A 27,917-nucleotide genomic window follows, 5' to 3' on the forward strand; every position below is an offset into this window, starting at 1 on the left:
CAGCGTTATATCGGGGTAGAGGTGTAAACTATATTCTGTTACCCCATAACAGTCAAAGCAGAGAAGTGGGATTGGAGACAAGCAGTTTTCTGTATAATGGGAGGTGTAAGGTTAAAAATGTACTCCAAGGTATGCTGCAAGAATTGTTATTCTGGTGTTCTGATTTTTCAAATCCTGGTCAGAGGCTTTCCCATGTTAGTGCTCAATTTCGCCCAGCAATGCAGGTGGATAACTCTCACAGATTCCATCTGAGGGAAGCAGTTGGCTCTTGGTGGCCTATTCTCCCATCTGTGTGGTGGGTGGATGCAGGGAAGAGGATAAAAGGAGAGGATGGAAACGTATGTGACTAACTCCCATTAGTGCCAAGAGGAGTTATGAGCATACCAATGCTCCCTCTGGCCCCTCATTAGGCAAGAGAATAGACTCTGACTGGGACTGAAGGAATTTAAAGGCAATTGGAGCTCCTGGAGAAAGACAAATTTAGCTATACAGTGCCTGGCCATCACTCCTTCAGTCTCTGCAACACAGCCCTACTAAGCAGGGAAAAGGCCATTGTAATAATGTACATAGAGAAGGAAAAATGTCATATGAAATTTGTCACAGTGTAGAGACTATACAAACCCATGGGCCAGACGGTGTGGATCGTGGAGCAAGATGCAGCGTAAGTGTTGAAAATCAGAACGCTAGACAGAGAGTACTCTCAATTCATCTGGCTTCCACGGGCATAAATCCCAGCACAACATATCAGCGGCAGGGAGTCGAGCATGAAAATAGGGCGCGGCACAGGGGTGGGCAAACTATGGCCCACAGGCCACATCTGGCATGCGGGACCTGCCCGGCCTCCAAGTTCCTGGCCCGGAAGGCTAGCCTCCGGCCCCTCCCCCGCTGCCCCCCGTCTCCCGCAGCCTCAGCTCGTACGCTCTGCCGCTGGCACAATGCTCTGGGCGGCGGGGCTGTGAGCTCCTGGGGCAGCGCAACTGCAGAGCCCAGCCTGACCAGGTCTCTGTGCTGTGTGGTGGTGGCGGCAGCAGCATGGCCCAGCTCCAGCCGAGCGGCGCGGCTGTAGCACCGCCAGTCACTGGTGCTGCAGGCAGTGTGGTAAGGGGGCAGGGAGGTTGGCTAGAGGGCAGGGGAGTTCAGGGTAGTGGTCAGGGGTGTGGATGGTGGTCAGGGGGGGGAACAGGGGGTTGAATGGAGCGGGGTCCCAGAGGGGCCATCAGGAATGAGGAAGGGTTGGATGGGGCGGCGGGTGTCCGGGGGCAGTCAGGAAACAGGGAGCGGGCGGGGGTGTGGATGGGGCAGGGGTCCCAGAGGGGCCATCAGGGAACAGGAGGGGTTGGATGTGGCAAGAGTCCCGGGGGGTTGGGCCACGATCCCCACCCCTAACCGGCCCTCCATACAATTTATGAAACCTGATGCGGCCCTCAGGCCAAAAAGTTTGCCCGCCCTTGGCACAGCAGCAGAAGCAGCCTCCTTTCGGTTGAAGAGCTGGGGGACTGTAAGAACCTGCTCAAAAAAGTGGAGGGTGCAGGCCCTGTATACGATGTACTGAGTCAGCAGCAACCTCCTATGAAGCCCCCGGAGTAGTTTAAATGTAGACTTTCCCTTTACACACACACTGGGAAGCTGAAATAGGGGTGGCAGTGGAAAAATCTTGTTCCTCCCTCAGGGAGAGTATTAGGCACAGTGTGTGTGTGTCTGGCTGAGGCAGGAAGTGTAATTTCCAACTCCCCATACCAGTGTATCTAGCCCACTGGCTGATAAACAATTATGTTAATTTATGTCTCCAGCATCCTAAACGTCAACTCTTTCAACATAAAATGGAGCAAAACAAGGTTTTATGGCAACAGGGGCCTATGTTCTCCTTAAACAACCCTATCCCTGGAGAATCAGGAGCACAAACTATGTGCATCTCACAATTACCTGAGCAAGTAAAATTGTCTAATAATCACATCCCCTGCACTTCCACATCTTATGATTAGTTGATTCATCAATTTAAGCAATATGTGCGTGTTAGAACGACTTGCAAACAGCCTCCGGTATTCGGTGCTAATTATATAGGATAAACATTTGTATTCATGAAACTGACAGCTAGACCAGTGCCTATAAATGAGCTCTCCCACAGAATACTTTTAATGGATTCTTCTAGCCCTCGAGGGAACGTCCCCAATATGAAGGGGCTGCTAAGCCACACTCTATGATAATTCCATTCTAAATGTATTTCAAGCCAAAACCGAGAACTGCTGGGTAGTGGCCAGCAGCTGGGACTGTGCTGAATGCCCACTGCTTTATTTTATAAAACCTCCATAATTTAAATAGTTAGGACTAGACTGCATTCCTGGCGTATCCAAATGCCCCACTGAAATCAATGGAGATTTAGATGGGTCAGGATCAGGCCCTAAAAATAGCCCAGGGAACGTAATAGGGCAGAACTCGGTTTCTGGGTTAGGGAATTTATACCCACCGCAGTTGTTAGGATAAGAGGCATCCTGCACCCCTCATCTGGCACACCCACCACAATGTAAATTACTCCTAATATATCACTGGGGTTTTAATTGACAACATGAATTAAACTGGATCGATTATGCCCATGTAGCTCCATAGATATCCCACAAAAACCACAATGTCCTGACGCAGTGGAAAGCACAGAGCAGATCTATAAATCCTCAGAAGAGCCAGTTCAACTTTCTGAATTTGCTTAATCAAACAGAGAAAGCCCTTTGGAGAAGAGAAAAGCATTGGTTTGAAGGATAAGCCAACCCCCCTTACAACCAGCTACAGTGTTTGCTGTTGACAGTAACGAGGTTTGAAATATAGCTAGAACTCCATTTAAGTGGAGTGTGCTCCAAAAATATAACTCAGTCCTGGGTCATTTCTTTCACTTCATGCTCTCCACAGACGGAGATTTTCCTTCAGACAATGAGAAAGTTTCAAGAAAATGTAAACAAATCTCCTACAATGCCACTGTTCCAATGGGGCAAAGCTTGTCTGGGCTTTTGCAGAATCTCTTTTCTCCCAGGAAAACCAAAATAATCTTCTATGTTTTAAAAAATATACATATTTTTTTAAAAAATCAGAATTCAAAACACATCTGAAAATATATCTGTAAGAGAAGATGACTGGTAACTGTGTTAGCAATACTGCACCAGTAGCAAAAAATAATAATAATAGTACACTCTACCTGGAAGGCTGAAATGAATATATTCATGACATTAGTGCATATAAAGAACTCCCTGCAAAGAGCTTTAGATGCCAGTTTGTATCAAAGTTTTTTCAGTGCTTACTTTTGGGCCTGATGCTATGAAGTCCTCATTAGACCCAGGGGAATTGAGACCTCTCAGCACCTCACTGCATCAAGCCCTTCCTTCCTTCCTTCCCTTCTACCCACATCTCTCCAATAAAAAAAGAAAAACTTCAAATTCACGTCTCTGTTACAAAACTGCAACCCCACTGAAGCCACTGAGGTTAGAAGAGTGTACCAGAATGCTAGTTTGGCTATCTGTGTGCAATTTCTGATGTCTGCATTGTTGCACCATTAAGTGTGTTCTTCTACGCTGCACGTCACAGCTGTTGATTAGTGAAGAAGGATTTTGCCTCCCTGCAGACAGGATTTACACAAAGCGGACAGCGGAGGGTTAACTGCTTGGAGCAGATTTCATTCGACTGGATATGTGAACAGACCAAGTCTGCCAGTGCCTGAAAGACAGAGTATTAAAAAGCAGACGTGAGTGAACCACTTGCAAAAAACATGCACATCACCAAACTAACGAGTTAGCCAGACCAACAATCGGTCAGACCAAGGGATGTGTCGTGACACCAATTTTTTAATATAACTTCCCCTTGATTTCAATGGGGACCTTGATTTTAAAAATTCATTGGCATAATATTGACCCTAAAAAGGAACATTTCTGCTTTTCTGGCAATCTCAATAAATAGGTGACTGAAAAGGATGAGAGAAAAATTGCTTTTCTTTGTCAAAACAACATTCAAAATAAGTATCAATTAAAAAATAACAGTGACAAAGGAAAATAGCTTGTGGTCTATGAACTACAGAGTATGGGGAATTCTATTTTAATAGTCAAACTCAGAATGTTTTAATAATAGGAGAGGAAACCAACAATCTGCTAGAGCTTTCCAGAGGACTGCTAAGCTGTATTTTCTACTAAAACTATGGTAACAATACGGATACCTTGGAGAACAATGGATTTCCATTAAGAGACTCTGCTCTTCTGATGTTTTCAACTCCACACTGAATCAAAAACAAGAGAGGAGAGAAAAATAAAGAGCTGTTATGGAAAAAAACCAATACCCCAGTAGCTTTTTTGAAGAACATTTTCTATATCATTTAGAGGTTGCCCTAAAATGACTGAATTAACTGTAATAATATTTTTTCAGCACAGCTAAAATGATGAGCAGACAAAATTTTACTTTGATACCAGGTTCCCCAAACCCCTTATTTATTGATCATACAAACCATTTATCTTAGTTAAAATAAAATGGGTCAAAATCAGCTCTCAGCTACACTGATAAAAATTCAAAGTAACATCTCTGAAGCCAATTCAGATTAACTCCAGATTTACACCAGTGTAACAGCAGAACGTGACCCAAATCCCATACCAACATCTAACCATAAGATTGGCGCTAAAAACAGGGGGAAAGAAATTTGGGAGCAGAATTGCCCAAGCAATGATGAGACCTGAAGTGATGTTTACCTCATTTGCTAAAACTTGTGCATATTCAATATCCAGCTCATAGAGAGTTTCAATGTGGTCACTGGTAAATGCTATTGGAACCAACAAAATGTTCTTCTTTCCCCTTTTACAGAGTCCTTCAATAGTTTCATCTGTCTGAGGACCCAGCCAGGGCATTGGGCCAACCTACGAGAAAGTGGGAGGGAAAAAAAAAAAAATCTTTCTTCAAGCTTTGATAAAATTAATTCTACAAGAATTATATTCTGTCATCATTTAATTAACCTACACATAGTCTTATTTATTCAATGAAGAATCAAATTTGTGTTTATCTTATTATGTTTAGCAGTATCTTTGTCCACCTCTCCATCTATTACTTTTTGATGAAGAGACACTGCCTCTCTGTTTAGACCCCCAGACAATCCATCCTGACAACAAGCAGACTCCTATGACACTGCATTTACTTACATTAAACAACACATATTTTGAGTGGATGATTGGCTTTTAGAGGGGCACTTTAAAAAATTACTACAAATAAAATAAGCGTCCTTTGTTTTTCATTCCAACCCTCCCCCGCCATGGCTACTGAGCAGGATTTACCTGCCTTTAAAGAATTTTTCCATTTTTAAGACTAAATAAGCCGATGGTGTTCTTTAACATCCAAAAAGTACAGATGCAGAGCTAACACGATAATTTACTTGCTGCTTCAGAACAAAACAACTCTGCCCCCGTAACTGTAACACATTTGAGAAATGTAAATTACTGACATGTAATTCTGATGAGGCTAACATTTCTTAAAGTTCCTTCATTTCAGTTGGAGTTTACAAACGTCATGTGCAAAGAGAGATATAAATCAACCCATTCTGCGTTACCTGCTTTAAAAAAAATGAAGTCTATTTGGATTGGGCTCATGTCCTTAACAATGGACATAATCATATAAGCGATCTTTTGGAAGGTCTCTAAGCAATATTTCAGCAGACTTTATCATAGTTCATTTGCTTCCCATTTCCAGCTGCTAGTCAGAGAAAAATCCCCACCACTGGGTGAGCATATGAGGAGTACTGGAGAATCTCTGGGCTATCAGAAGTTTACTTGGGAATGATGCATCAAGAACTTCTGTAAAGTGGCAAAAACTTTACGTGTGGCTGTTAAATATATATAGAAGATAACACCTAGGCACAAAGAGCACCATTCCATTGGAACTCAGATACGTCCAGAAAGTAGGAGAGAGAGGAAGAGAGAAGAGATCATCCTAAACTTTGATGACTAAGGGGCTGCAGGTGGCTTTTAACAACTTCCTTCTGACCACATACCTTGGACTGCCACACGAGCCTATAGGGGTTGGAAAAGTTGAGCTTCTCCATGACTCTTTGGACAGTAGCTCCCACCTCTTGAGGGTATGGATCGCCACGGTTCACTACCTGCAACACAGAAACACTGGCCTTTCAGTCTTCGTGAATGGTATGTTTTCTCATGTGCAAAGAACATCTAAAAATGTTCAGTCTCAATCACTCATTTTAAACGAAGGGAAGCAAGCAAGCAAAATCTCCATGCGTGAGTACAGTGCATGTATCCCCTGCAACGGGCTGCAGCAGCTGTGCCTCGCACAATGGCAGATGTTTGTGCAGGCAACAGAAATCGTTAACCGTTACATATACCACAATGAACGTAACGATTATTATTTTACTGGATAATTCCGAATTTAAGAGTTATAAACTCTCAGTCTGACGTGTAACAGGCCTATCTTAGCCATTGCAAAGAATAGTTGCTCCTAATTTCATGTGTGTGTTTTCAGTCACTAGCTGGAGTCACAAATGGTTTCTTTTCAATTACTTTAGCATCAAACTGACATTTCACAGGCTTCTTTTATTGCATGCATGTAATTGCCTTCCAACAGAGGATCTCAAAGCATTTTAAAAATATTTAATCCTCATAATACCTCTGTGGGTTTGATATTTTATAGATACTTTAATATTTTATGGATGAGAAAACTGAGGCACAGAGAGCATAAGTGACTTGGCCAAGTCAGAGTGAGCCAGTAGCAGAACTAGAAATAAAGCCGAGGAGTACTGAGTCCTATCCCTGGCCTCAGACTGGAGAAAGCTCATGTTTACTATTTATATTCTCTTCAATTCAAGTGAAACAGTAGTACAAACATGTTGGGGAAAAGCACCTCATTGTGCCCAGTGCCCTAGCGGTATTACTCTGCACTACAGGACAGGCCACTCACAGTGCATTCAGTGTCAATTTCTCCCCTTGCCAGCAAAGTCTGGGACAGCAGTGGAGGCAGCAACACATTGGGGAATGGAACAGGGGAAGAAGAGGAATGTTCCATGCCATTCAACATGACTCCTGTTGGCTGATTCAAGGAGCAGTGCTGATGGGCATTCAAGTGAAACAGTAAAACAAAGGATAGGTAACCGGGAAGTCAATGCAGGAAAAGGGGAGCAACTAAAGCAGAAAACAAGATGTGTGTCCTTACAGCTCCGAAAAGAGCCAGTAGGAACTCTGCAGACCCATAAGAGAAAAACAAAAGCAAGAAAAATGCATGTTAAAATTTGGAAGTCAAGAGTCATAGTTCTGCCCCTGGTTCAGCTGCTCACCTGATGTGTGGCCTTGGGTAGATAACTCAACTTCTCCATGGCTCTCTTTCCCTTCCCACCTTTTGTCTGTCTTATCTATTTAGACTCTCAGCTCTTCAGAGGAGGAACTGTCCCTCACCATGTGCTTGTACAGTGCTTGGCACAATGGGGCCCAGATCTCTGCTGGGGGCTCTAAGTGCTACCTTCGTACAAATAAATAAATAATACTGCTGATGTCCACTGTTCCCTCTGCCATTAACCACTAGATGGCAGCATATTCCAAGAATATGAGTCTCCCAGGGCCAGGCGATAGCAAAAGGAAAGGACCAAAGATTACTTTTAATACAGTACTTCTGAAACAGCGGTACCCTGCATCTCAGCCTTGACTGGCACTGGAATGACTTCCAGAACAGAGAACACTGTTTTGAATTAGGCCAGTTGACTGTGACATATTCCACGAGTTTTTTACTTGTAAAAATAACAAAAAGAGACCCCAGTGGACATTATTAGAAGATGAACCATGACACACACACAATTTGACCGAACTGGGACACTCTGAACCATTAGTATTGAAAACATTTTAAATGTGTGTTTATGGAACAAGACAGCTTTACAGAAGAATTCATTATGAAATTGTCCTTTGCCACATCACCTGATTGTTCCTCTTCACACAAATGAAGACAGATTCTGCAGCCTCAACTTATGTGGTACAATGCCACTGTTTTGTTTTTTGTTTTTTTTCCAAAATGATTAGAAGCCACTGTATTGAAGATGCTAGTTACTGCCAGCCCACTGTGTTAAAATCTCCCACTCTAAATGGTCTATTCTAAACGTGCAAAGATTCTACTCTCATTGCTTCAAGGAGAGTAATTTCTTTCTGAAAGGTGAAAAAACAATTATTTCCCCCCACCGCCCCCATTATCCTCATGTGGAAGCGATGGGCAAGAAGTAGGTTTTGTTCCTTGTCTGGTCTAATCCTGATGGCCTACAAGCTGCAGGCTACTCAAAACTTTGCTTTGCCTGAGATGCAACCCATCAGACCAATAACGTGACTCTCCCATGCAATGGAGTTTTAACAACTTCAGAGGTGACTTCATGTTACTTACAGACATTGGGAGCGAGTGAGCCGAGAAAAGAATGACAACATCTTTCCTTTTCTCAGGTGGAAACAGATCCAGTTCTTTTTGTATGTGGTCTGCAAAGCACTGTAAGAGAGAGGCAAAAGAGTAAAGATCGGTAACAGGAGATGCACCCATCTGCTCAAAATAATGCGCACAAATTGGCTGGGCACTGCTCTGCTTTGTGTTAGCTCACCATAAGAGCTTCTGACGAGACAGCAAAGGTTCTTTTTTTAGTAGCATGCCAGTGGGAGTTTGATCAATAATGTGTACAATAAAATGTTCAGTAAATAATGAATTACAGTGCCTAAATCAAAACCCGTTGAAGTTCATTGATAGGCTCCCAATGAACTTTGGATCAGCTACTTGGACTTCAGGTACAGGACACAAGTTAAGATATTACAGCAAATTGAATCAGTGTCTGTCCGCACACCCGCAGTCAAGCTGCTCTCACTGACAGAAGCCCGCTGTGTAAAATGCATGTCCTAAAGGATAACAAACTTGGGCTTTGATGGACCTACAGGGAGAGCAGGTTCTCTCTTTCAGAATGCTCTGCCCCCAACCCAACATTTAAATCTGTGGGCTGATAGAATGAGTTCCTTATCTGAGGTCAACTGATAGGACAGAACATTGGGAGACAGATGGTTTCAGTTAACCAAGACCTGAAAACCAAAGCCTTGTTTCCCCACATGGAAGACTAGGGAATGATTCTGACCTTAGAGTCACAGCAGTGACTGAGATCAGAACCTAGCCCAAGATATACATGTCCAGGTGGCAAGGAAACATACAGAAAGGAAAAGAAGCTGACTTAACAACTTGCACACGGTGCTGCCAGAAGGAAAAAAAAAAAAAGTTTGCGGTGACTGTCTGCAGCTCCCTACCAGACACATTGCAACACCACCACCACAGATAGGATAAAAACATTACAAAAAATTAAACTTTAATTTCTGTTACAATGATACAATCAGAGGCTGAGCCAGCCCTTCACTTACAGGCTCCCTTGGGCATGGAGAAATGCATGTTGATTAGCTTACAAAACGCAGCTGTATTTGTGTGCAATCCATCTAATGGAGAGCAGCATTTGGTAGATTATTTGATCATGCAGCGGATTCCTGAACTCTGCTGAGACATCTCAGTGAAAGAAGTGAACGGCATGCACAAGTGCCAAGAACTACTGTTCTCTCTTGGTCTCCCCTCAGTCACTTGCACCCTAGTCAGTCAGAGACCAGCGTGAAAATGCAAAAGTCAAAGGCAGAAGAAGAAGAAAAGCTCCCAACTCTGCTTTTCACGCTCCCCTGGCATCTCTCTCTCTGTCTCTTCCCAGCAAAAGCAGCCACTAACATCTTCCCTGGAAAAGAAGGAGCAGAATGTGGCTGCTGTTAAGTGTTTCTGCTGCAGCTACTGCTGTGGCCAGCATTACCCACCTCTCTGATGCCAGACGAGGGCTTTAGAATAATACAAAACCACATTAGTGCTATTATTAAAAGCCCAGCACATGCACTCCACCTCTTTAAATTAAAAAAAAAAAAAAAAAAAAAGGGGGAAAAAAAAGGGCTCCCCCCCCAGTCAAGAACATTACCGCTTCTCCCCCCCCCCTTCCTCACTTCTTTTCGAAGGGATTCCTAATTCTGTTCCCACTGAAGTCAATGAGAAGTCTACTGTGAACTTCAATGGGAGGATAATCGAGCCCCTTAGGCTGTGGATCTCAGGGTGACATTACTAGCACGGATTACATGGAGGTCTATGGAAGCAATGCAAGCTTCCACACATTAATCCTGAACTAACACTGCCCCCAGTAATTTCAGACCTAGCACATAGGATATAAATTTTATATTACAAAATACAACATAACATTGAAATATTCCTTTTGTTCTGAGGTTTTTAACATTTTGAAACAATCTAAATCAGGGAACAAGTTTGTGTCCCTTTAAGACAAGTAGTCTCATGGGGTACGTCCACACAGCAAAAAAAAAATAACCCCATGGCAGCGAGTCTCAGAGCCTGGGTCAGCTAACTTGGGCTCCCGGGGCTTGTGCTGCAAAGCTAAAAATAGCAGTGTAGATGTTCAGGCCTGGGCTGGAGCCCGGACTCGGACTCCCTTGCCAGGTTTCAGAGCCTGGGCTCCAGCCCCAGCCTGAGTGTCTCCACAGCTATTTTTAGCCCCGCTGCAGGAGCTCAAGTCAGCTGACCTGGTCTCTGAGACTTACTGCTGTGGGTCTTCTCTTGCTGTGGAGACGTACCCTCAATAACTCCATGTCGAATCTGCTCAATTGACAAGCAAAAAGAGTTTTCCTGACAGCCACAATGGTTTGCATACAAACTCCATACCTGAATGAGAAGGGGATGTGTGGGCCACCTGTCAATAATGCTCCATTTCATCTTTGGCTTCTCCCCCTTTTTATTATAGTAGCGATAAATGGCATTTAGGCTGCTTCCTGAAATGCACAAAATTAGGAGATTAGCAGGAGCTTTAGCTATACATTCATCAGAAGTATGGATGCTGCCAGACAAAAAGAGTTTTGCAACCAGCCATTTCAATATTTTAAGGACTAGGTATCAAATACATTACACTGCAAATCAGAACTGAGAGCATAAGAGTAGAAAAAAATCTTTACCTCATGAAGTCTATATAACTAATAGATCTTTTCTACCTGCCAACTAAATCCTCAACTAAAGCAAAGTTATTTTCAGGAGCTATTAAGGGAGCATTATACTAAGCATCACCATGTGATGCAGAATACCCAAAAGCATGTTATATTGTATGGGGAGGATGGGTCCCTGCTTTAAACTGAAATGTACACTAAGCATTATCACCTGTCCTAGGGCCAGGGGAGAGGGTGGAAATATATACCTCTAGAACATGCACATACTCCGGTTATGTAGGTTTCTGATTTTGTTGGCACTGATAGTGGCGCTAATGGTTAGAGCAGGTGACTGTGAGTCAGGACTCCTGGGTTCCAATTCTGGCTATGCAACTCACTTATGTAACTTCAGGAAAGTGCCCTTTTATGGAGCTGTGCTTCAGTTTACCTATCTGTAAAATTGGTACAACCCCTCATAGGGATGTTGTGAGGCATGGAGGTCTAACAAGACCTATAAATTTAAAATTCCTTATTGTTAGAGAACAGGCTTCTACTTATAATCAGGAAACTAAAGCAGGCCAACCAAGAAGTTAGTTTCGAGGAAGGCAGGCTGGGTTTTCATTCACATCCCAAAAGTTCCCACATGCTTTCATAAGCCTCTTGTGCCTGGACTCTCAGCTCTTCGGATACATTTGTCTATATGCTGTTTATCTTCCTCTTTTACTGCACTTTCACAGACACACTCACCCGTGGTAGAACAGCTGTACTGCGGATACTGTGTGAATGCAATAGCCCTTTCAACGCCATCTTTCTCCATCTCTTCAATTGCTTCTTCTGTCAAAGGATGGACATACCGAAATCCAATATAGTATTTGTGAGGTGCTGCCAGCAGAAAGAGAAAAAGAAATAGCAGCTGATCACTTTATCTGCAAACGCTTGGATTTTAAAATCCCCTTCTGACCAGCTGCAGCCCAGCCTCCTCCCTGACTTAACAACAGCCAAAATGACAATCACGATGTTTACAAGATGCTGAAAATCTCTTCCCGGTTTGTGATAAGTTAGGCTGTGGAGAAATAATAATTGTATACTTTATATGCTAGAGGCTTACCATGAGCTGTGAATCAGATTTTTGGAAATGTATATATTTTAGTTGCTGAAGATCCTAGCACTGACAGTAGCAGCATTAATCTGTAAAATTCTCCCTCATCTCCAAACATGGAGATCATTTTGATGTATTCTACAGGCCAGCACGAGACAGAGTACAATGGCATGTTACATTTTTGACAATAGTGCAGTATCAAGAAGGCATGTTCAACTAAGTTAAAAGGAAATGATCAACCTGGCTCATGCCAGATGGGAACCATGTCACTTTAAAATACAAGAATCGTAACACAGCTCACTTCCTAAGAGCAGTTAGCTCAATGGGAATAGAATTCTTGTATTCCAAATGATTGGTTTAAGGAATGTGAGCATGTCTGGCTAAACATACTAAACAGCTAAATGCAGATCACACAAGCACATCAACAGAGGAATCAATTTCATAAGAACGGGATATTGGGTCAGACCAATGGTCCATCTAGTCCAGTATCCTGTCTTCCAGCAGTGGGCAGTGCCAGGTACTTCAGAGGGAATGAATAGAACAGGGCAATTTATCAAGTGATCCATCCCCGGTCATCCAGTCCCAGGTTCTGGCAATCCTTTCCAGTGCTCTGGTGTAGGATTCACTATCAACAGACCTCCTGGTATTGAAGTATATTGTAAAAATGCACATTTCTAATTAAAAATAAAAAAGCTGGCAATTCTTTACATGTCTTACAAGTTGTGATTTTCTTAAGGTTCCCTGCTTGCTGTGGGAAGAACAAAAAGCTTAAAGAATCAGGGCATGTGTTATTTACTTAGATTGAAAACTCTTTGGGGCTGGGACCATCCTTTTAGTCTGTATATGTACAGTGCCTACCATACTAGGATCCTGAGACTCCTAGGGGCTACCACAATACAAATAATAAATAAGAATATACACACATGTGCACATCCTCTCCCCCACTGCCTACGATCAAAAGATTAAAACATAGTACAGTCAAAATAATATAAGCAGTTCCCATGATCCCACTGTGCTTTTCCCTCCGTTAAAGCAATACTGTCTTCCCCATGGTTAGTCAAGTCCTTGCTTTTGACCCTGCCAGCAGGTAGGGGATCTTGGGGGACAACTACTGCACTGGTGGGGTGTAAAATAAACTTTATTAAGAAAATGCAAAAACATGGCCACCCAGCACAAACAGAAAGGAAGGGGAAAAAAGGAATCCAGCAGGGGGACAGCTGTCACGGACAGCGTTATGCATTTAAAGAGAGTTAGTGAGGTCTGCTACTGCTGCTCCTAGCTGAGATCTGAAGAGCACTGGGGTCAACCAAGGCTGCTCATCAAAATCTGGATAAATTTTAAGACCAGGGATCTATCCCAATACAGCTGCTTCCTCCAAAAAACTATTAATTATAATTTCAGAACTAGATCGCTGGTGACCCAGAACCCCTAAGGCAGAGATATGTGCTTTTCTATAATCCACATTTCTCCTCCTAGAACAGACTATATGCTGATACCTTAAAGATGAAAGCTGGAGAATAGAAAAATGTAAAATGTTGTCCTTTGAACTATCAGATCATAACTCTGTGCTACCCGTCTGGAAATCAAACCCAAAATGACTGTACTCCAAATAACAATGCAACGGATGCTGCCAAACCCACCTCTAAGGGAAGGACTCAAACAACCTCTGTTAAGACAGACTTAGCTATGCCTTCAAACAGCAAAAGTTTTAATGGAACAGAAACAAAAAGATTTGGGAAAAATTATTGCTGAACTGGGAAAAACAGCACAGACAAACAGGAGATAAAGGAATATAAATTTCTTATTAGATATACAGACCAGTAATCATCTGTACTAACAATTCATATATGTTAAACAAAGATATTTCAGCTCTGATAAGAAAGCCAGCATTATTCTGACCAAACAAGGTCCTGGTCTTGCAAACATGTGTATAAGTATCTTTACACACATTAGTCGTCTCATTATATTCACAGGGATTACCTGTCTATGTAAAATTACTCCTGTGCTTATGTGTTTGATGGTCACGTGTTAAGGAAGCAACAGGCATCCAGAATGGTAAAGCCCTAAATTTTCCAAGTGTCTGGTGGTTTGGGGTTGCCCTGATTTTTCTGGGGCCCAAACCTGAAATGCCTTAAAAGGGCATGATTTTAAGGAACTGCAGAGCATTCAACCTCTGAAAATCAGGCCCCTGTAAGGTAGCATCCAAAGGATTTTAAGGTGTTTCAATTTTGGCACCCAAAATTGCTACTTACATTTGAAAGTTTAGGTTGTTAAAACACCCCAAAATATGTGTACTGCTTTAAAAAATGGCTCTCTTTTACCATAACTTACATTCACATCATCAGGAAGACTCAGATTAGGGTAAAGTTTTGTCTACACTTAAAAATTTTGCCACTTTAACTATGCTGGAGTATTTAAAGTGTCATCACTCCCTACCCCTCTCCCCACGCCAGCGGAGATACAGTTGTACCAGTATAAAAGTGCTTATTTTGGCATATCTTATCCTTGTTTGGCAACGTAAAATAAGACATACTAGTATAAAGTGCACTATACTAGTATAGCTGTATCTACACTTGGGCTTTTACCAGCATAACTATATCAGTAAATATCACACCTCTCAGCAACATAGTTATGCCAGTAAAACTTTTTAAGTGCAGACCAAACAATGAAATTTCAGAACTCTGAAAAGCACTCCAGAAACGTTACAGCTCTTGCTGAAGGTGCACTTTTGACTTTTCAAGCTATTTTGAGGCAATGCAGTGATGTATTTGGCCTCACTAAATCCTCCAAGGTCACCTTTAATAACAAATTGTTAGCCCGCCCTACTTCTAAAATTGCACCTACTGTCTAGGCAGTAAAGTACATCTCTAAATAATGGATACCAAGTCAGATGTAAAGGCTGCACAAATAGATAAAGACAGGGTGGCTTTCTTTTGGTGACCACATGGTAAAGTAAGAGGGAGTGATACACTCTGAGAAGAATAGATAAAGCTTCCTAAAGCCATCAGCTTCAGGATCTATTGCAAACCTGACCTATTTAGAAACTACTTTTATACAAAAAAATAAACGACTGCATTTACTGCTATAGCAGGATGTAATTTCTGAGCCCAAGCTCTGGATGAAGTTTATTCTTTGGCTACACTTGCAACGATTTTCGTTTCAATGGAGTTAAACTACAGTGTCTGAAAGAAAGGGTTGAATACAATCCACACAAAACAAACTCATGAGTCAGGGGTGCGTGTAAGAAAGTAAAGACCATTTTGGCTTCAGCATGATTACCTTTTAAGATTGCAACTTTTTGCTTCCCACTTCCAAATTCTTTACAACTTTCATAGCTAAGCCTCATCTACCCAAGTTTTAAATGGGTCCTAAAATACAAAGAATTATGAATAACTTGGAGTCAAAAGCATATGGAATCTTTCCAGACACCGATGTGGGTTCCATGACATGCCAACTGATTCAGCAGCTGATTCCAATGCCAAGGAAATGGGGAGAAAACAAGTGTTTGTGGACTCCAAGCACAGTTAAGTTACGGGGCTGAACACAAGCTCTCCTTGTGGGCCAAAAACACAGACTTACTTTGTCTTGCTTTTGCAGTTTTCCCGGTAACTTTGTAATATCAGGTTAACAGGACTGGGAAAGGACTTCTGGCATTAATCCACAGCAAAGGTACTCTGTGGAAGCCAGAGCAAGCTTCCCCACCAAGTTATTCTTTAGCCTGTCTGCCAACTGTCCCAAGGGAGCAAAACATGCTGCAGAGACTGGCTTACTTAGAACGAAGGTGAGCCCTGTGGCTCATTTCAAATAGAGCAGCCATCAGATGATCATTGCTTTTTGGCAACTACCAAATGGGTATGACTAGCGATGACAAGGAACTAAAAAGGAACCAATCTGAAGACAACTGTGGCCAAGCATACTGTACTTAATCCCCAGTGACAATGGGCACAGGGGCAGAACTACTGTGCCTTTTCAGGGCATTCCCTCAAGAGGTGAGACACACAGGAAAAGCCTGGCACTGCTGAACCTATTCTATGGAAACAGAGAAACTGGTTTCCCCATGCTGCCAGACAAGCATATTCCAATCATAGCATAAAGTTCAGGTAGAAAAGATTCTTGGCTTACAGCACCTTATGTGCCATAGTTCTATTATCCTCACAAAAATCCAGGAGAGGTACAAATGTTTCAAATTTCCAACAGCTGCTCACTGTGACCAGCATGAGATGAACATGTAGAAGTCTAGGCTTAATCTACACACAAACTTGCACCAGTTTAACCTAAATCCAATTTTAAACCGATTCAGTTAAACTGGTTGTGATGGAGTAGACTCCCCACACTAGCCCGGCAAGAGCTGAATTATGCCAGCTGGGCCCAATCAGCTAAATAGGCTGCAAGCAGGGGAGATTTAAGCTGGAGGTGGCTAATTAAGGACACACTCACCTGTGCAGGAACAGGCAAGGCCTATATAAAGCCAGATGGTTTGCTACAGAGGCTATGAAAGGCTTCAGTCACTCCCTGCATGGAGGGAGTTAGAGGTTGGCAAATGGGGGGGGAGCCTGATATGTAGGAAGAAGCTCAGAGAAACAGCAGCAAGAGGTAGGACTGCATAAGGACTGCGGCTGCTTGTTATAGGGCCCCTGGCTAGAACCCAGAGTGGTGGGTGGGCCTGAGTTCCCTTACTAGCCACTGGGGTGTGGCCAAAGTCATTGGAGACACCAGGTCTGGAAAGACTGTGAAATACCTGGAAGAGAAAGACTTTAGTTACCTGGCTGGAGAGCCAAGGCATGAAGAGAGAGCTGATGAACCAGGAGTGAGCAGAGCAGTAGAGCAAGACAAAATGGGGCAAGACACGACCGGAGGAAGACCACAGACTGACAATGCTAATTCCTAAGATAGCCAGCAGGAGATGCCACTTGCAGTGAGTTGATTCTGTGACTCAACTGGTGGAGAATGTGAGCAATGATGGTTGCCCCTGATACAAGGGGAGTGGGAGACACTGAGAAGCTGTTTAGACAGTTGCCTATGATACAAGGGGAGCGGGAAAGGCTAGATGAGAGACACATGAGGCAAAGAAACAATGGAGCCACCATGTATGAAGGCTGTCTTTGCAGAAGGCAGGTGTACCTTCCCAGGCTGGACCACAGAGCTGCTGCTCCCAGTGAAGGGGGCTGACAAGTAACAAAGGGGGATACAGGCCCTGATGAGGCAGATTCTAGAGAACTAGCAGCAAGAGCGAGAGGCACTATATGAGGCAATTAGCTGAAGAACAGTACTACTTGCTCAAGATTCTCCAAGAGGTGAGCAAGGGCCAGAAAGGCTAGGGCAAGAAGAGAGGCCCCAGGGTAGGGAGGCCAGAAGCCCAAGCAGGGCAATGTTATGCCTGTGGCAGAGGGCACAGTTTAGGCACTGATGGGGCTGTGAACTGGAAGACTACCCAGGTCACTGTGGGAGTGACAGAGGGTTTGAAAGACTGTACCTCCCAGAAGGGGGGGAAAACGTGGAGTGACCCAACTGGAGGGCCAAGTCACGAGGAGGAGGATGCTGTTACAGGAGCGAGAGAGGGTCTGCAGACCAGAGAGACAAAGTGATGGCGTGCAACCACGGGTGAGGATGTTGATCTCATGAGCCAATCCCCAGAGCAGCCAGGAGGATGAGCCCAACTAGTGGTGAGTGGAGCACCCTGGGACACTGGTGCAGACTCCTGCATGAACACTCTTAAAATGGTTTAAACATGACTTATCAATTTAGCTTAAGTCAGTGAGGATTTAAGAGTGCTGAAGGTTTGGACAGGTTGAAAAACCACTATTGGTAAAACCTACGTTAGTTTGTGTGGGAGTCAATCGCAACAAGAGTCACCCCTCCTTGATACGGATTTCTCCTGATAAAGCTGAGTGGCTAAGCTGACAGAGGCCCTAGGATTTGGGGGGAGACAGACATTTACATGGAATAACAATTTTCTCCCATTTTCAAACATTACTCTAGCTGAAGGAGAACATATAGTCTTTGTATCTTGTGGATGCCGTCCAAACCAAACCGTTAAGCCTTATCTATCGCTCTAGCTTCAAGGGAGGGTCCCTCATGTCCTGGGGTGGTGCTGACAGCAGTAATCTTGCTTAGTACTGCAGAATTAAACTGTGAAACAGCATCTTTCTGTGCCACCCCCTTCCTCTAATGACTGTAATAAGATCCAGCCAAGTTTGTGTTAAGCCTTTTAGCTACGACTGACAATTAGATTCAGGAACAGTTTAAAGGATCTAGAGTGTAGATAATCATAGATGTGAGACTGTAGTAGGAAGTTATATCTACTCAAAGAAGCCACTAGATGGAGTCATGATCTCACACACACACACACACACACACACACACACACACGAAATGCTCCATCCACTGCATATGTCTAACTTAGTAAGCGTTTTGTGTCAGGAGTCGTATCTTTGTGTATTAAACAGGATGGAGCAAACACACACACACTGTCAGGGATTAGGGCCTGCAGCAGAATCTGTCTCCTGGCAACTCAACAAGCACAAGAGGCCTGTAGCTGGCTACCTGATTGCACCACCTGATTGGTCAGGAAGGGCAAATGCCTGATTTTTAAACCCAGCAGCAACTCTCTGGCTGCTCAATGCATTCATGCCCATAGGTGTGACCCTCCTGATGTCTGCCGCTCCTCACTTTGCTCTTGCGCTGCTCCTAAACCCATTCCTGCCTTGTCTCCCTGCCTTGTTCCTGCTCAGTTCTTGCTACCTCACCTAGCTCCTAGTTCCAGCTTCCTCACCCTGACACTAGCTCCCGATCCCAGCTCTGACCCCTGGCTTGGCTCTTAGTTGCTGGTTCCTGCTCAGACTCCTGGTGTGGCTACTGGTTTCAACCTCTGGCTCTGACCCTTGGATTAGCTCCGCCCACTAAGCCTGACTCCTACTCTTCCCAATAGGCATGACCACCCATGGCCCAGTCTTCTCCCCCCCACACACACCCACTACAACAAACAGAACAATCTCCTAAACAACTGTACGGAAGAGTATAAGTACCAGTGTGAGGAGACATTTCATCCAGCAGTTTCACCATGCCTTCTCCCTGTGTTACAGTCCACTTTTTAATTGGTGACCCTCCTCCGATCTTGCTATATTGTTCTTGGATTTTCGGTGTGCGACGTTTGGCAATAAATGGTGCCAGCTTACTGAAACGTTCAAAAGCAGGGTGAGTTAGTAACATATCCCCCATCACCTCCCCTCCAGCATCTTAAAAACAACAAATCATCCAACCCACCACCAGCCTCCAAAACACAGCAAGCTAATAATGTTCAGTCTCATTCTATGCATGGCTTGTTTTGTATCGTTTTATAATACCATTTAATCTAATTCATGTGAATAAATTTGCCAGTTGGCAGTAAACAAAGAGTTGTGATCACCAGTTAAAGGTCTCATCCTGTAGCCCCCAGTTTCTGGAGGACTGCAATATAATTTCTCATTACCAAGTTCACATGAGACAGTCGGTACAGAGTTCTTGGCCTAAAGCACTGCAGCCAGCTAGAAGGACTTTCTGATGTCCAAGTATATAGCCTACAACAACACTCCCATACTAACACGCCATGTGAACCAAGTGTTTCTTACTTTTGTACTGGAAGCGTCATCAGGTCCTTATCTAGGAAAAGCCTAAGTAGGAAATCGTGGACATCTCCCAGTGTTTCTGGGCCACCCATGTTTAACATCAAGATTCCTGTTTTAGTTTTCCTATTAAAAGAAAAAAATATATATAGTTTGAAATCTTTTTCTATTTCGCCCTGTAATCAGCTGCCACCTTTTACAGCTACAGGTTAATCAGCCTGACCCCCTGCTCTCGTTCTAGTGTGCAAAATGAGGATCATGTTAAACTAATCAAGAGGTAAATGCTGATATCCTTATTCACATTTAGCACATTTACTCCATCCCAGTGAGATCAATGGGGCTATTCAAGGTATATGTTTCTACTCAACAAGAGTAAGGTTATAAGAATCTGGCCCTGAGACACTTGACAAAATACTATGTGCTGAATCAGCAACTGCAATCTATTTATGCTCAATAAGCATCAGAGCCAGCAAACTCACACCTACATGTGGCCTTTTTAAATCAAGTATTTTGCGTCCCATAGCTGAAGTAACTTTCCAGTATACATCCTTTAATAATAAACACCGCAAGTAAATGAATACAGCGGTTTCCATACCTCAGCTAAATGACAGCTGCACATTTTAGGTTCACCAGAAAACATATTACACTACAGAGAACAATCCTGTCCAAGCAGGGGGTGAGCTAGAGAAGATGTCCTAGCCCTGTATGTCTTCTCCATCTCTTAACTACTTTCTGAAATGATGAGCCAGTCCACACACCAAGGCATTAATTCCTGTTTATGAACATCCTGGGTTCTTGACTCAGCTCTGGCCCTGTCATGCACCTCAGAGGGCACAGACAGACCAAAAACTGGGAGCAAATGGCCAGCAGAGAATTCTCCTATCAGAGGGAAACTCCCTGCTGGAGCAAGTGTTCTGGCTCCATACTCTGGTTCTGCTGCACCCTACCCTCCCACTTGGAACAGTGGAGTGCCAGAGCTTCACCCTGCTAGTCCTACCTACCACTGGAATATGGTTCATCAAGGATCCTGCATCAGACGAAGGACAGAATCAAGCCTGTTATGCTAACTAACAAGCATTTGGACTTTGTACAGGGTCTGAGATCCATAGGATTTGGATCTTTTATACAGTCTGAGATGAGGAGCCTCTCTTCCCCCTTCTGTCGTTTCCATATCTGCAAACACTGCACAGGTGCATTTGTTTGCAAAGTCCTTTGAGATCCTTGAATGAAAGGCACTAATTATTATTAACAAGAGTGTACTAAATAGTGTCTCAAATTATGCAATAACTGCGTTATTAAGCTGCTATCTCACTCTACTATACTTTATCTTCTTAAAATACAAATAGTTACGCTTCAGGATGGCTTGTTAAGATTTTCAAAACAGTCTCAGGGATTTAGACATTAACTTTCAAATGAAAGATACTGGCCTAATTCCCATAGCCTACTCCAAAAAAATCTTAACCACTGTTTATTTCCCTGCTCCTTTCTCCCCTTCACCCTACTAAACACTGCACAAGATGTAACAGGGCATAAGGGTAAATATTTTTATCATCTATATTCCAATAGTGCCTGGAGGCTCTGGTCATGAAGACGCCCTTGTGCTAGATGCTGTACAAACACAGAACAAAAAGATGATCCCAGCCCCAAAGAGCTTAGTATCTAAATAGCCGACAATGGACAACAGAACAGATGGATACAGACATAGAAATGAGGGAAACAAGGAAACAGTGAGACGATTGTAATGCTTTAAAACCAGAGCACTGTAAAGTAAAGCAATACCATTTTGGAGAGAGACAGAGAGCAATTACCTGTAGGACACACACACACACTTCAGGTCAGCACAGATGAGGCCTGTGAATAACTCCTTACCTCTTTTCAGGCTGAATTTGAGGCTCTGTGCTTTTTGTTTGTGTGGCGGCTGCTGCTGTTGACTGACCTCTCCATTGTATTTGGACTCTCACTTGACTGCAGCTGCTGCTTTTTGTGCCTGGAGAGAAGGTTAAATGTATTGTTAGTTTATTACTGGGCAGAGGATTCTGTTTATGAGACATATGCTGCCTTCCCCCAATATCTCTTTAAATGTGCTTGGTGGTCTCCTGATATTTGGCGTTTCTTTTCAAGCCCCATCTCCTGGAGCCAAGCAATTTAAGGAAAAATCATGGATTTCATACAGTTTTTAAAAGGGTAAGTGTCTAGCCCCCGTGGTTGCAGAGAAAAGCTGGAAAACATGACCTGAGTGTGCCTTAAAGGCTCAAAAACCAGGAAAGCAAAGAACCAAAACTTATTTTTTGAAACATCATTTTAAAGTTAATCTCATGATTTTTAGGGCCTGACTCATGAGTTTTGAACACTTGGGGCTGGCAATGCTGTAAGAGACACCACTTCAGCATGAAAGGAAGTGAAGTACCTTCAGCTTGGAGTGGAGGTACAATGAAATGGTTGTGCAGTGAAAATGGAATAGTTACAATAATGCAATGGACAAATGACTTTTCTTTTTTTTTTAAATGAAGATATCCTATCTGCTAGAACTGGAAGGGACCTTGAAAGGTCATCAAGCCCAGCCCAGCCCCCTGCCTTCACTAGCAGGACCAAGTACTGATTTTTACCCCAGATCCCTAAATGGCCCCCTCAAGGATTGAACTCACAACCCTGGGTTTAGCAGGCCAATGCTCAAACCACTGAGCTATCCCTCCCCCCTTCAGTCACCAAGACTGTCAAGCTGCTGCCAGAATCTTTCACAAGCACTAAATTTACAAAACATTAAAATACACCCATCCATATATAAATATTATACGGATTAAAAAACATTTAAAAATCAGCCCCTGAATTTCAGGGCTTTTAAACATTTGCTGCAATGTAGCCTAATGTATTTGAGCCCTTGTTCCTAGCTTGACCCTGTGCTCCAGTAGACTGATCCAGCAATTCCATCGGATCAGTTCAGGGCCAGTTCAACCAGGGTTCTTTAACTTCACTCTAGGCAGCCATCTCTCTCATTGCTTTCACTCAATTCTTCCCATCACTCCATGGCTCTAGCCTCAGCCAGACTTTGCCCAAAGCCAGAGATGGATAAGAAGACTACACTTGTTAATGGGGGTTATTAGTGGTTTAAGCACTTAGACACGTCTAAATATTAATAGTGGGTTAAAAGGTTGTGATCTAAGGGACTGAGGTGACTTAAGCACTTTCGGTGCCTGAAGGATTGTTTTTTCTCCTTCTCTGAAAATCTTAATTTACTAGATTTATAAAGTTTGTATAGTACAGTCGACATTATACTATACCATGCAAAAGTGAAGCTTTCAGCTGCATTGTAAATATGTATATCTCATTGTTTCACTGGTTAAATGTGTGGTTTTTATATTTATTTCTGTTTCATAAGGGATTTCCCATAGAATATACAGGATGTGCAACACTACTACTGGAACTCTATTTCACATATCTTTTGTGATTTAAACCGTTCAAGCTTAATGTTATGTTAACACAGGTTTTCTTATTTAATTTTCAAAATACCATAAACATTTTATGCCTCAGAGCTAGGGCACAATAAAATTTGAAGAGGCCACTTCTGCCCTTAAATATGCACACACAATTACTTTCACAGCGTACACAAATGCCTCCTTAACATGTTGCCATATTAAATTATCACAACTGTATCACACATTCCATGTTTACCATTGCTTACACTGCAATGGAGACTAGAAAAGGGTCCCCCACTTACAAGACTATATAAAAAGATTTCACTTTCTAAGCCACTGTCTACAGTACGTTTGCTTTACACAGAAGCACCATTAAAATACCTGGAAAACTGACTTGGAACTGTAAAAACTAATCACAACTTTTCAGCATCTAAAGTTTTTTTCTAAAGCACAATCTTGTTAATTTTTCAATGAGTAATAATTTACAACAAAATGTTTTTAAGAGAAGGAAAAAAATATATTACAGGGTTATTGAACCAGATTCCAGAGGGGAAAAACCCACATTTTGGGAAAAACCCACATTTTGAAATGCCAAGTTAGATATCTACAAATTCCATTTTTGTAGTTAAAAATGAATGCTAAGGCTTCACATTCCTCTTCAATTAGATAAAAACTTTGTAAGTCGAACAGAATACAACAATAGTTGTGTATGTCAATCACCTCTCACATGACCAAATAATCCAGCTAGACATTTTTATCTCTAAAGAATTTTGTTTGCTGTATTTCTTATTCCCAGTATTCTAAGTAGCTCTTAGATCTACATATACATACTACCACTTCCTCATTCACGTGCACTCAATAAAATAAAACCATACATCTGCACGCTCAAGTTACCTTAAATCATATTCCTCATGAATTATATTGCATTCTTCCTTTTAAAAAACTGTTAGACTGTCTGAGCATACATCGTTACACTGACTCAGTAACATTTAAGAAAAAAAAAATCTATAGATTTTATTTTTGTTTTAAAAGTACAAGTGCTCTGCTAATTATATTTAAACCATTGTTAGCATTTACTTAAAATGTTAGTCACTGTTCTGTATGCTATTTTTCATAGAGCCCTGGTGATAAATAAGGGGCAAAAAGACAGAGACCATACAATCTTAATAAAACATTTCTGACAATATGCAAAAAACCATGTTAAGGTTAAAGACAGACCATAAAAGCCAAGGACTCTTGAGGAAAAGGCATTTCAGCAGTCCCATGTTTTGCCTAGGGCCCTAGGCATTTGCAGCGAGTTGGATCACTAGATCAGTTACTCACTTTTACCAGAGGTGGTGTTCAGCAAACAAGCTGAGTTTACAATAGTTGTTTTTCTCAGCAAAGAACCATCTTGCTTTTTTGGTTGTATGTCTCAGTTACTTTAATTCAGGGATTTTTATTTAAACTTTTTTCTTTAATAGTACCACTTGAATCAATTTCCTACCATAATCTCCATTCACTTACACGGACACTGGAAAAAAGATACACACAAAGTATGTGTAGTAAGGGACATGTTCTGTTTCACAATCAACAGGCCTAGTGCTCATTAATTACTAACATTTTCTATATTAAACCCTTTTCAATCAAAGCTGAGAGGGGGAAGGGGGTTCAAATTCCAGCTTTGTAACAAAAAAAAAGAGAGGCAGTTTTAGGGTTAAATACTAAAAAGCAATGACCCAACTGAACTTTAGTCAAACCCAAGCTATTGGGCTCATTATAGGAGTAACTAGATGAAAGTCTACAGCCTGCATTATACAGGAGGTCCAACTAAATTATCTAATGGATCCTTCTGGGATTTAATATCTATGAAGTTTTACATGCCCAACTCAACCCTTTTGTATTCATCTCCACAACTGACCTGCTGCATTCTATGTCTCATCTTATTTGTATGAGTTAAATTCTAAAATGTTTGGGGGACCAACTCCATAGAAGTGACTTTCACATATCTCAGCCTACATGTCATGTTTCTTGACAACCCGAGAGACCACTTCTTTCCTTTCCCATAACCAAAGACTACCAGGAAAGCTGGGGAATGTCATTCATCCCCAAATTTATATGGCAGGTGGTTGTTAATAGAATGTTTTCAAGGGCAGTCCCTTCCCCACTGGCCTGATAGAGCCAAGTTTGTTGATCGTAAGGGCATGGCACAAGTTCATCTCTTTTCACAGGCTGTAGTCTGTTGGGGGGAGCATGTTTCCTTTTAAATTGATTTTAATATACTAAATATAACAAATGACCTTTTAAATTAAATTCTGTAGATGTCCAAAGTGGCTACATTTTATAAGTGAAAATAACTAAATAAATAATAATAATTGTTATTGTATGGCAACAAATCCTGGTGGTTCTATCGCTGAAGACAGCCGATTAAGGATTATACTGCATAGTTTTAGAGGACAGCAATGTCAATCTCCTGACCCAGGAATTTTCTGGGGATATGGCGAGTGGCTGGGAAAGTTAAGTAGGGAGGGTCTGTTTTGGGGGGAGTTAGAAAGGGCTCATCATTCACATTGGGTCTATGTGAATTTTTGTAACTGATCTATTTTATAAAATAATTTTTGTAGTTCTTCAACTGTCTGAGTTTCTGGCTCTTTAAAACCAAAAATCTATTTTTGATGCAAAAATCAGAGGCACCCATACCCAAGTTTTAAGGCAGCTAAGCATAAACTCTCCCAACCACCACAGCTTGCAATAGGAACAGAAAGGATTGTCCGTGCTCCAAAGGGCTCTACTTTGTGACAGAATGAATAAAGACAAGATATTAGAGAGTCATGGTAGGTAAAGTAATATATTTTATTGAACCAACTTCTGCCAGTGAGAGAGACAAGCTTTCAAGCCACACAGAGCTCTTCAGGTCACCAACAGAAGTTGGTCCAATAAAAGATATTACTTCTCTGATATCCTGGGCCCAACATGGCTACACCACCACTGCATAAAGGCAAAATACTCATCTAAGTGCTCTCTGATAAATAACCCGTGTCTGCAAGGCCCAGTTATAATAGATGTGATTCCCAGTCTCCCATGGTCACCTGAAGTGGGTTTGCTTTTACACTGGTTTCGACAAAGCTGTAATTAGGTCTGCGTGCAGAAGTTCAGATTTCCCTGCAAACAGTCAGTACAGATGTTGGGCCAGACTCAACTTAATGGTACAAGCCCACTGATTGAGGTTGATGGCTGTAACTGATGGCAGAATTTGACTCCCTCCCTGGCTTCCAGAGACACTTACTGCACCAAGACAGAGCACACAACACTGGTTACCCGCCTGCAACAGCTTGTAGAGCGCACTGCTGACCCTGGGCACCAGAGACAGGTTCTGGTGCAAGGGCAGCATGCTGGCTCAGAATGGAGTAAGCGCCCACAACGTGCTTGGCACTATGTAAAGAGACAGACGATGCCTACAATCGACACAGACAAACAACACGAAAAAATGGGAGAGACAAAGCAGAGCAGAAGCTTGAAAACTTTGCACTGAACTGGGGCCCTGTCTCTGGGTGCCTCAGCACTGGCCAGGCCACTTACTGCAGGCGTGAAGCCCTCAGTAGGGGGCACTTGCTGAGCCTGGGCACAATGCCCTGGTGCTGCTTCCACAGAAACCGGCCCTGCCCCACCAGGGCGCACTGTCCCTGGGCACCAGCGTCATCTACAGGGACTCCCGCTGCCAGCCACTAACTACCTCGCTGCAGCAGGACGCACCAGTCACCCCAGGGCTCCTGCTGCGGCTGCTAATCACGCAGCGTTATGCAAACGCTTTTCATTGAAAGGGCGCGTTGCGTAACACAGTCCCGGCTGCAGAGCCCCCCCCCCCCCCTCGTGTCTTCTCGTGCCCTCTGCTTGCACTCAGCCCAAGGAAAAGTGTTACATGTGCCCTGGAGAGGGGCCGCTACCGCCAACACCGCCCGGGCTACCGGGCTCAAGTGGGCAGCATGTGGGAGAAGTTACATCTTTTCTTGTCCTCTCTGCGCTCAGACCATCCGCCGCCCGGGGCTCAAGGGGGAAGAGTTTGCTCCAGAAATGCTCCTCCATCCCTGCCCGCCGGGGGGGGGGAGGTTTCCCACCCATGCTCCGCACTGCCCGGCCGCGCTCCGTGCGAAAGCCCTTTGTTTATGTAACGCAGCCAGGCGTTAATCTGCCCCCCGGCTGCACAAACCCCTCTCGGAATTGCTGCTCCCTTAGCAATGCAGCGGCGGGGGTCACTGCCCCGCCCCCCAGGAACGGAGGGTTTAGGGGGCCAGGGACGGGCAAGAAAACATCCCGGCTCCCCCAAGTCCGACCCCTCCCGGGGAGCCAGCAAGTGCAGCGAGCGGCAGGAGAGCCCCCGGCCCGCCCGCTGGCGGAGCCCTGGGGGGAGGCTGCAATTTCCACAGCACGCTTCCTTCAGCCCAGGGCATCCCGGCCACCCTTAAAATGCGGTTGGAAACTTACATGGACACAACACTCGGTTTGCAGCTCTGAAGGCAGCAGCCATGTTTGTGTGAACTAAATACATTCCCTTAGTCTGCAGACGCCCGGGGAAAAGGGTTCCCTTCCCCTGCTGAACGTGCCTTAGCACGAGCTGGAGTGGGCTCGCCTCTCTCTGCCTCCTCTTTCCTCCCTGTCAAGATCCTCCTGTGTCATCCCGCCCGCCGTTTTCTTGCGTTAGGAAGACATGCGTTTGCCTGGCCTGGAAGGGGTGGGGACGGGGAGAGAGGCAGGTCCCAGCGCTAGAGATCCTCCCCCTTCCTTTGATTGTTAAAGATCCAACTCCCAGCCACCAGCAAACCAGCTGCCAGCGCAGCGAGAGGGAGTGTGACTCGGA

At 43.4% G+C, this 27,917-nt stretch overlaps 1 protein-coding gene across 1 annotated transcript; it reads right to left on the bottom strand.

The window, feature by feature from the left end:
- Positions 1-1,238: 1,238 nt before the first annotated feature.
- On the bottom strand, positions 1,239-27,811 carry FECH (ferrochelatase). The gene is made up of 11 exons (XM_034774492.1): positions 27,545-27,811; positions 21,540-21,657; positions 19,677-19,796; positions 19,095-19,243; positions 11,718-11,852; positions 10,717-10,823; positions 8,377-8,475; positions 6,002-6,109; positions 4,713-4,877; positions 4,190-4,249; positions 1,239-3,696 (listed from the first exon to the last, which is right to left on the bottom strand). The coding sequence occupies exons 1-11, from the start codon at positions 27,606-27,608 to the stop codon at positions 3,562-3,564; spliced, it is 1,260 nt and encodes a 419-aa protein (XP_034630383.1). The 5' UTR covers positions 27,609-27,811; the 3' UTR covers positions 1,239-3,561.
- Positions 27,812-27,917: the final 106 nt, after the last annotated feature.

This window comes from Trachemys scripta, chromosome 6 (genome assembly GCF_013100865.1).
Source record: "Trachemys scripta elegans isolate TJP31775 chromosome 6, CAS_Tse_1.0, whole genome shotgun sequence".
In the NCBI taxonomy this organism is placed as follows: Eukaryota; Metazoa; Chordata; order Testudines; family Emydidae; genus Trachemys; species Trachemys scripta.

Bases quoted from the DNA above. Each gene is read 5' to 3' on its own strand.
- FECH (XM_034774492.1), bottom strand. From the start codon at position 27,608: ATGTATTTAGTTCACACAAACATGGCTGCTGCCTTCAGAGCTGCAAAC. The intron at 4,878-6,001 runs GTATGTGGTCAG...ACTTTCTCGTAG, and splicing joins GGCTCGTGTGGCAGTCCAAG to GTTGGCCCAATGCCCTGGCT. The intron at 3,697-4,189 runs GTATCCGTATTG...TCTGTCTTTCAG, and splicing joins GAAATCCATTGTTCTCCAAG to GCACTGGCAGACTTGGTCTG.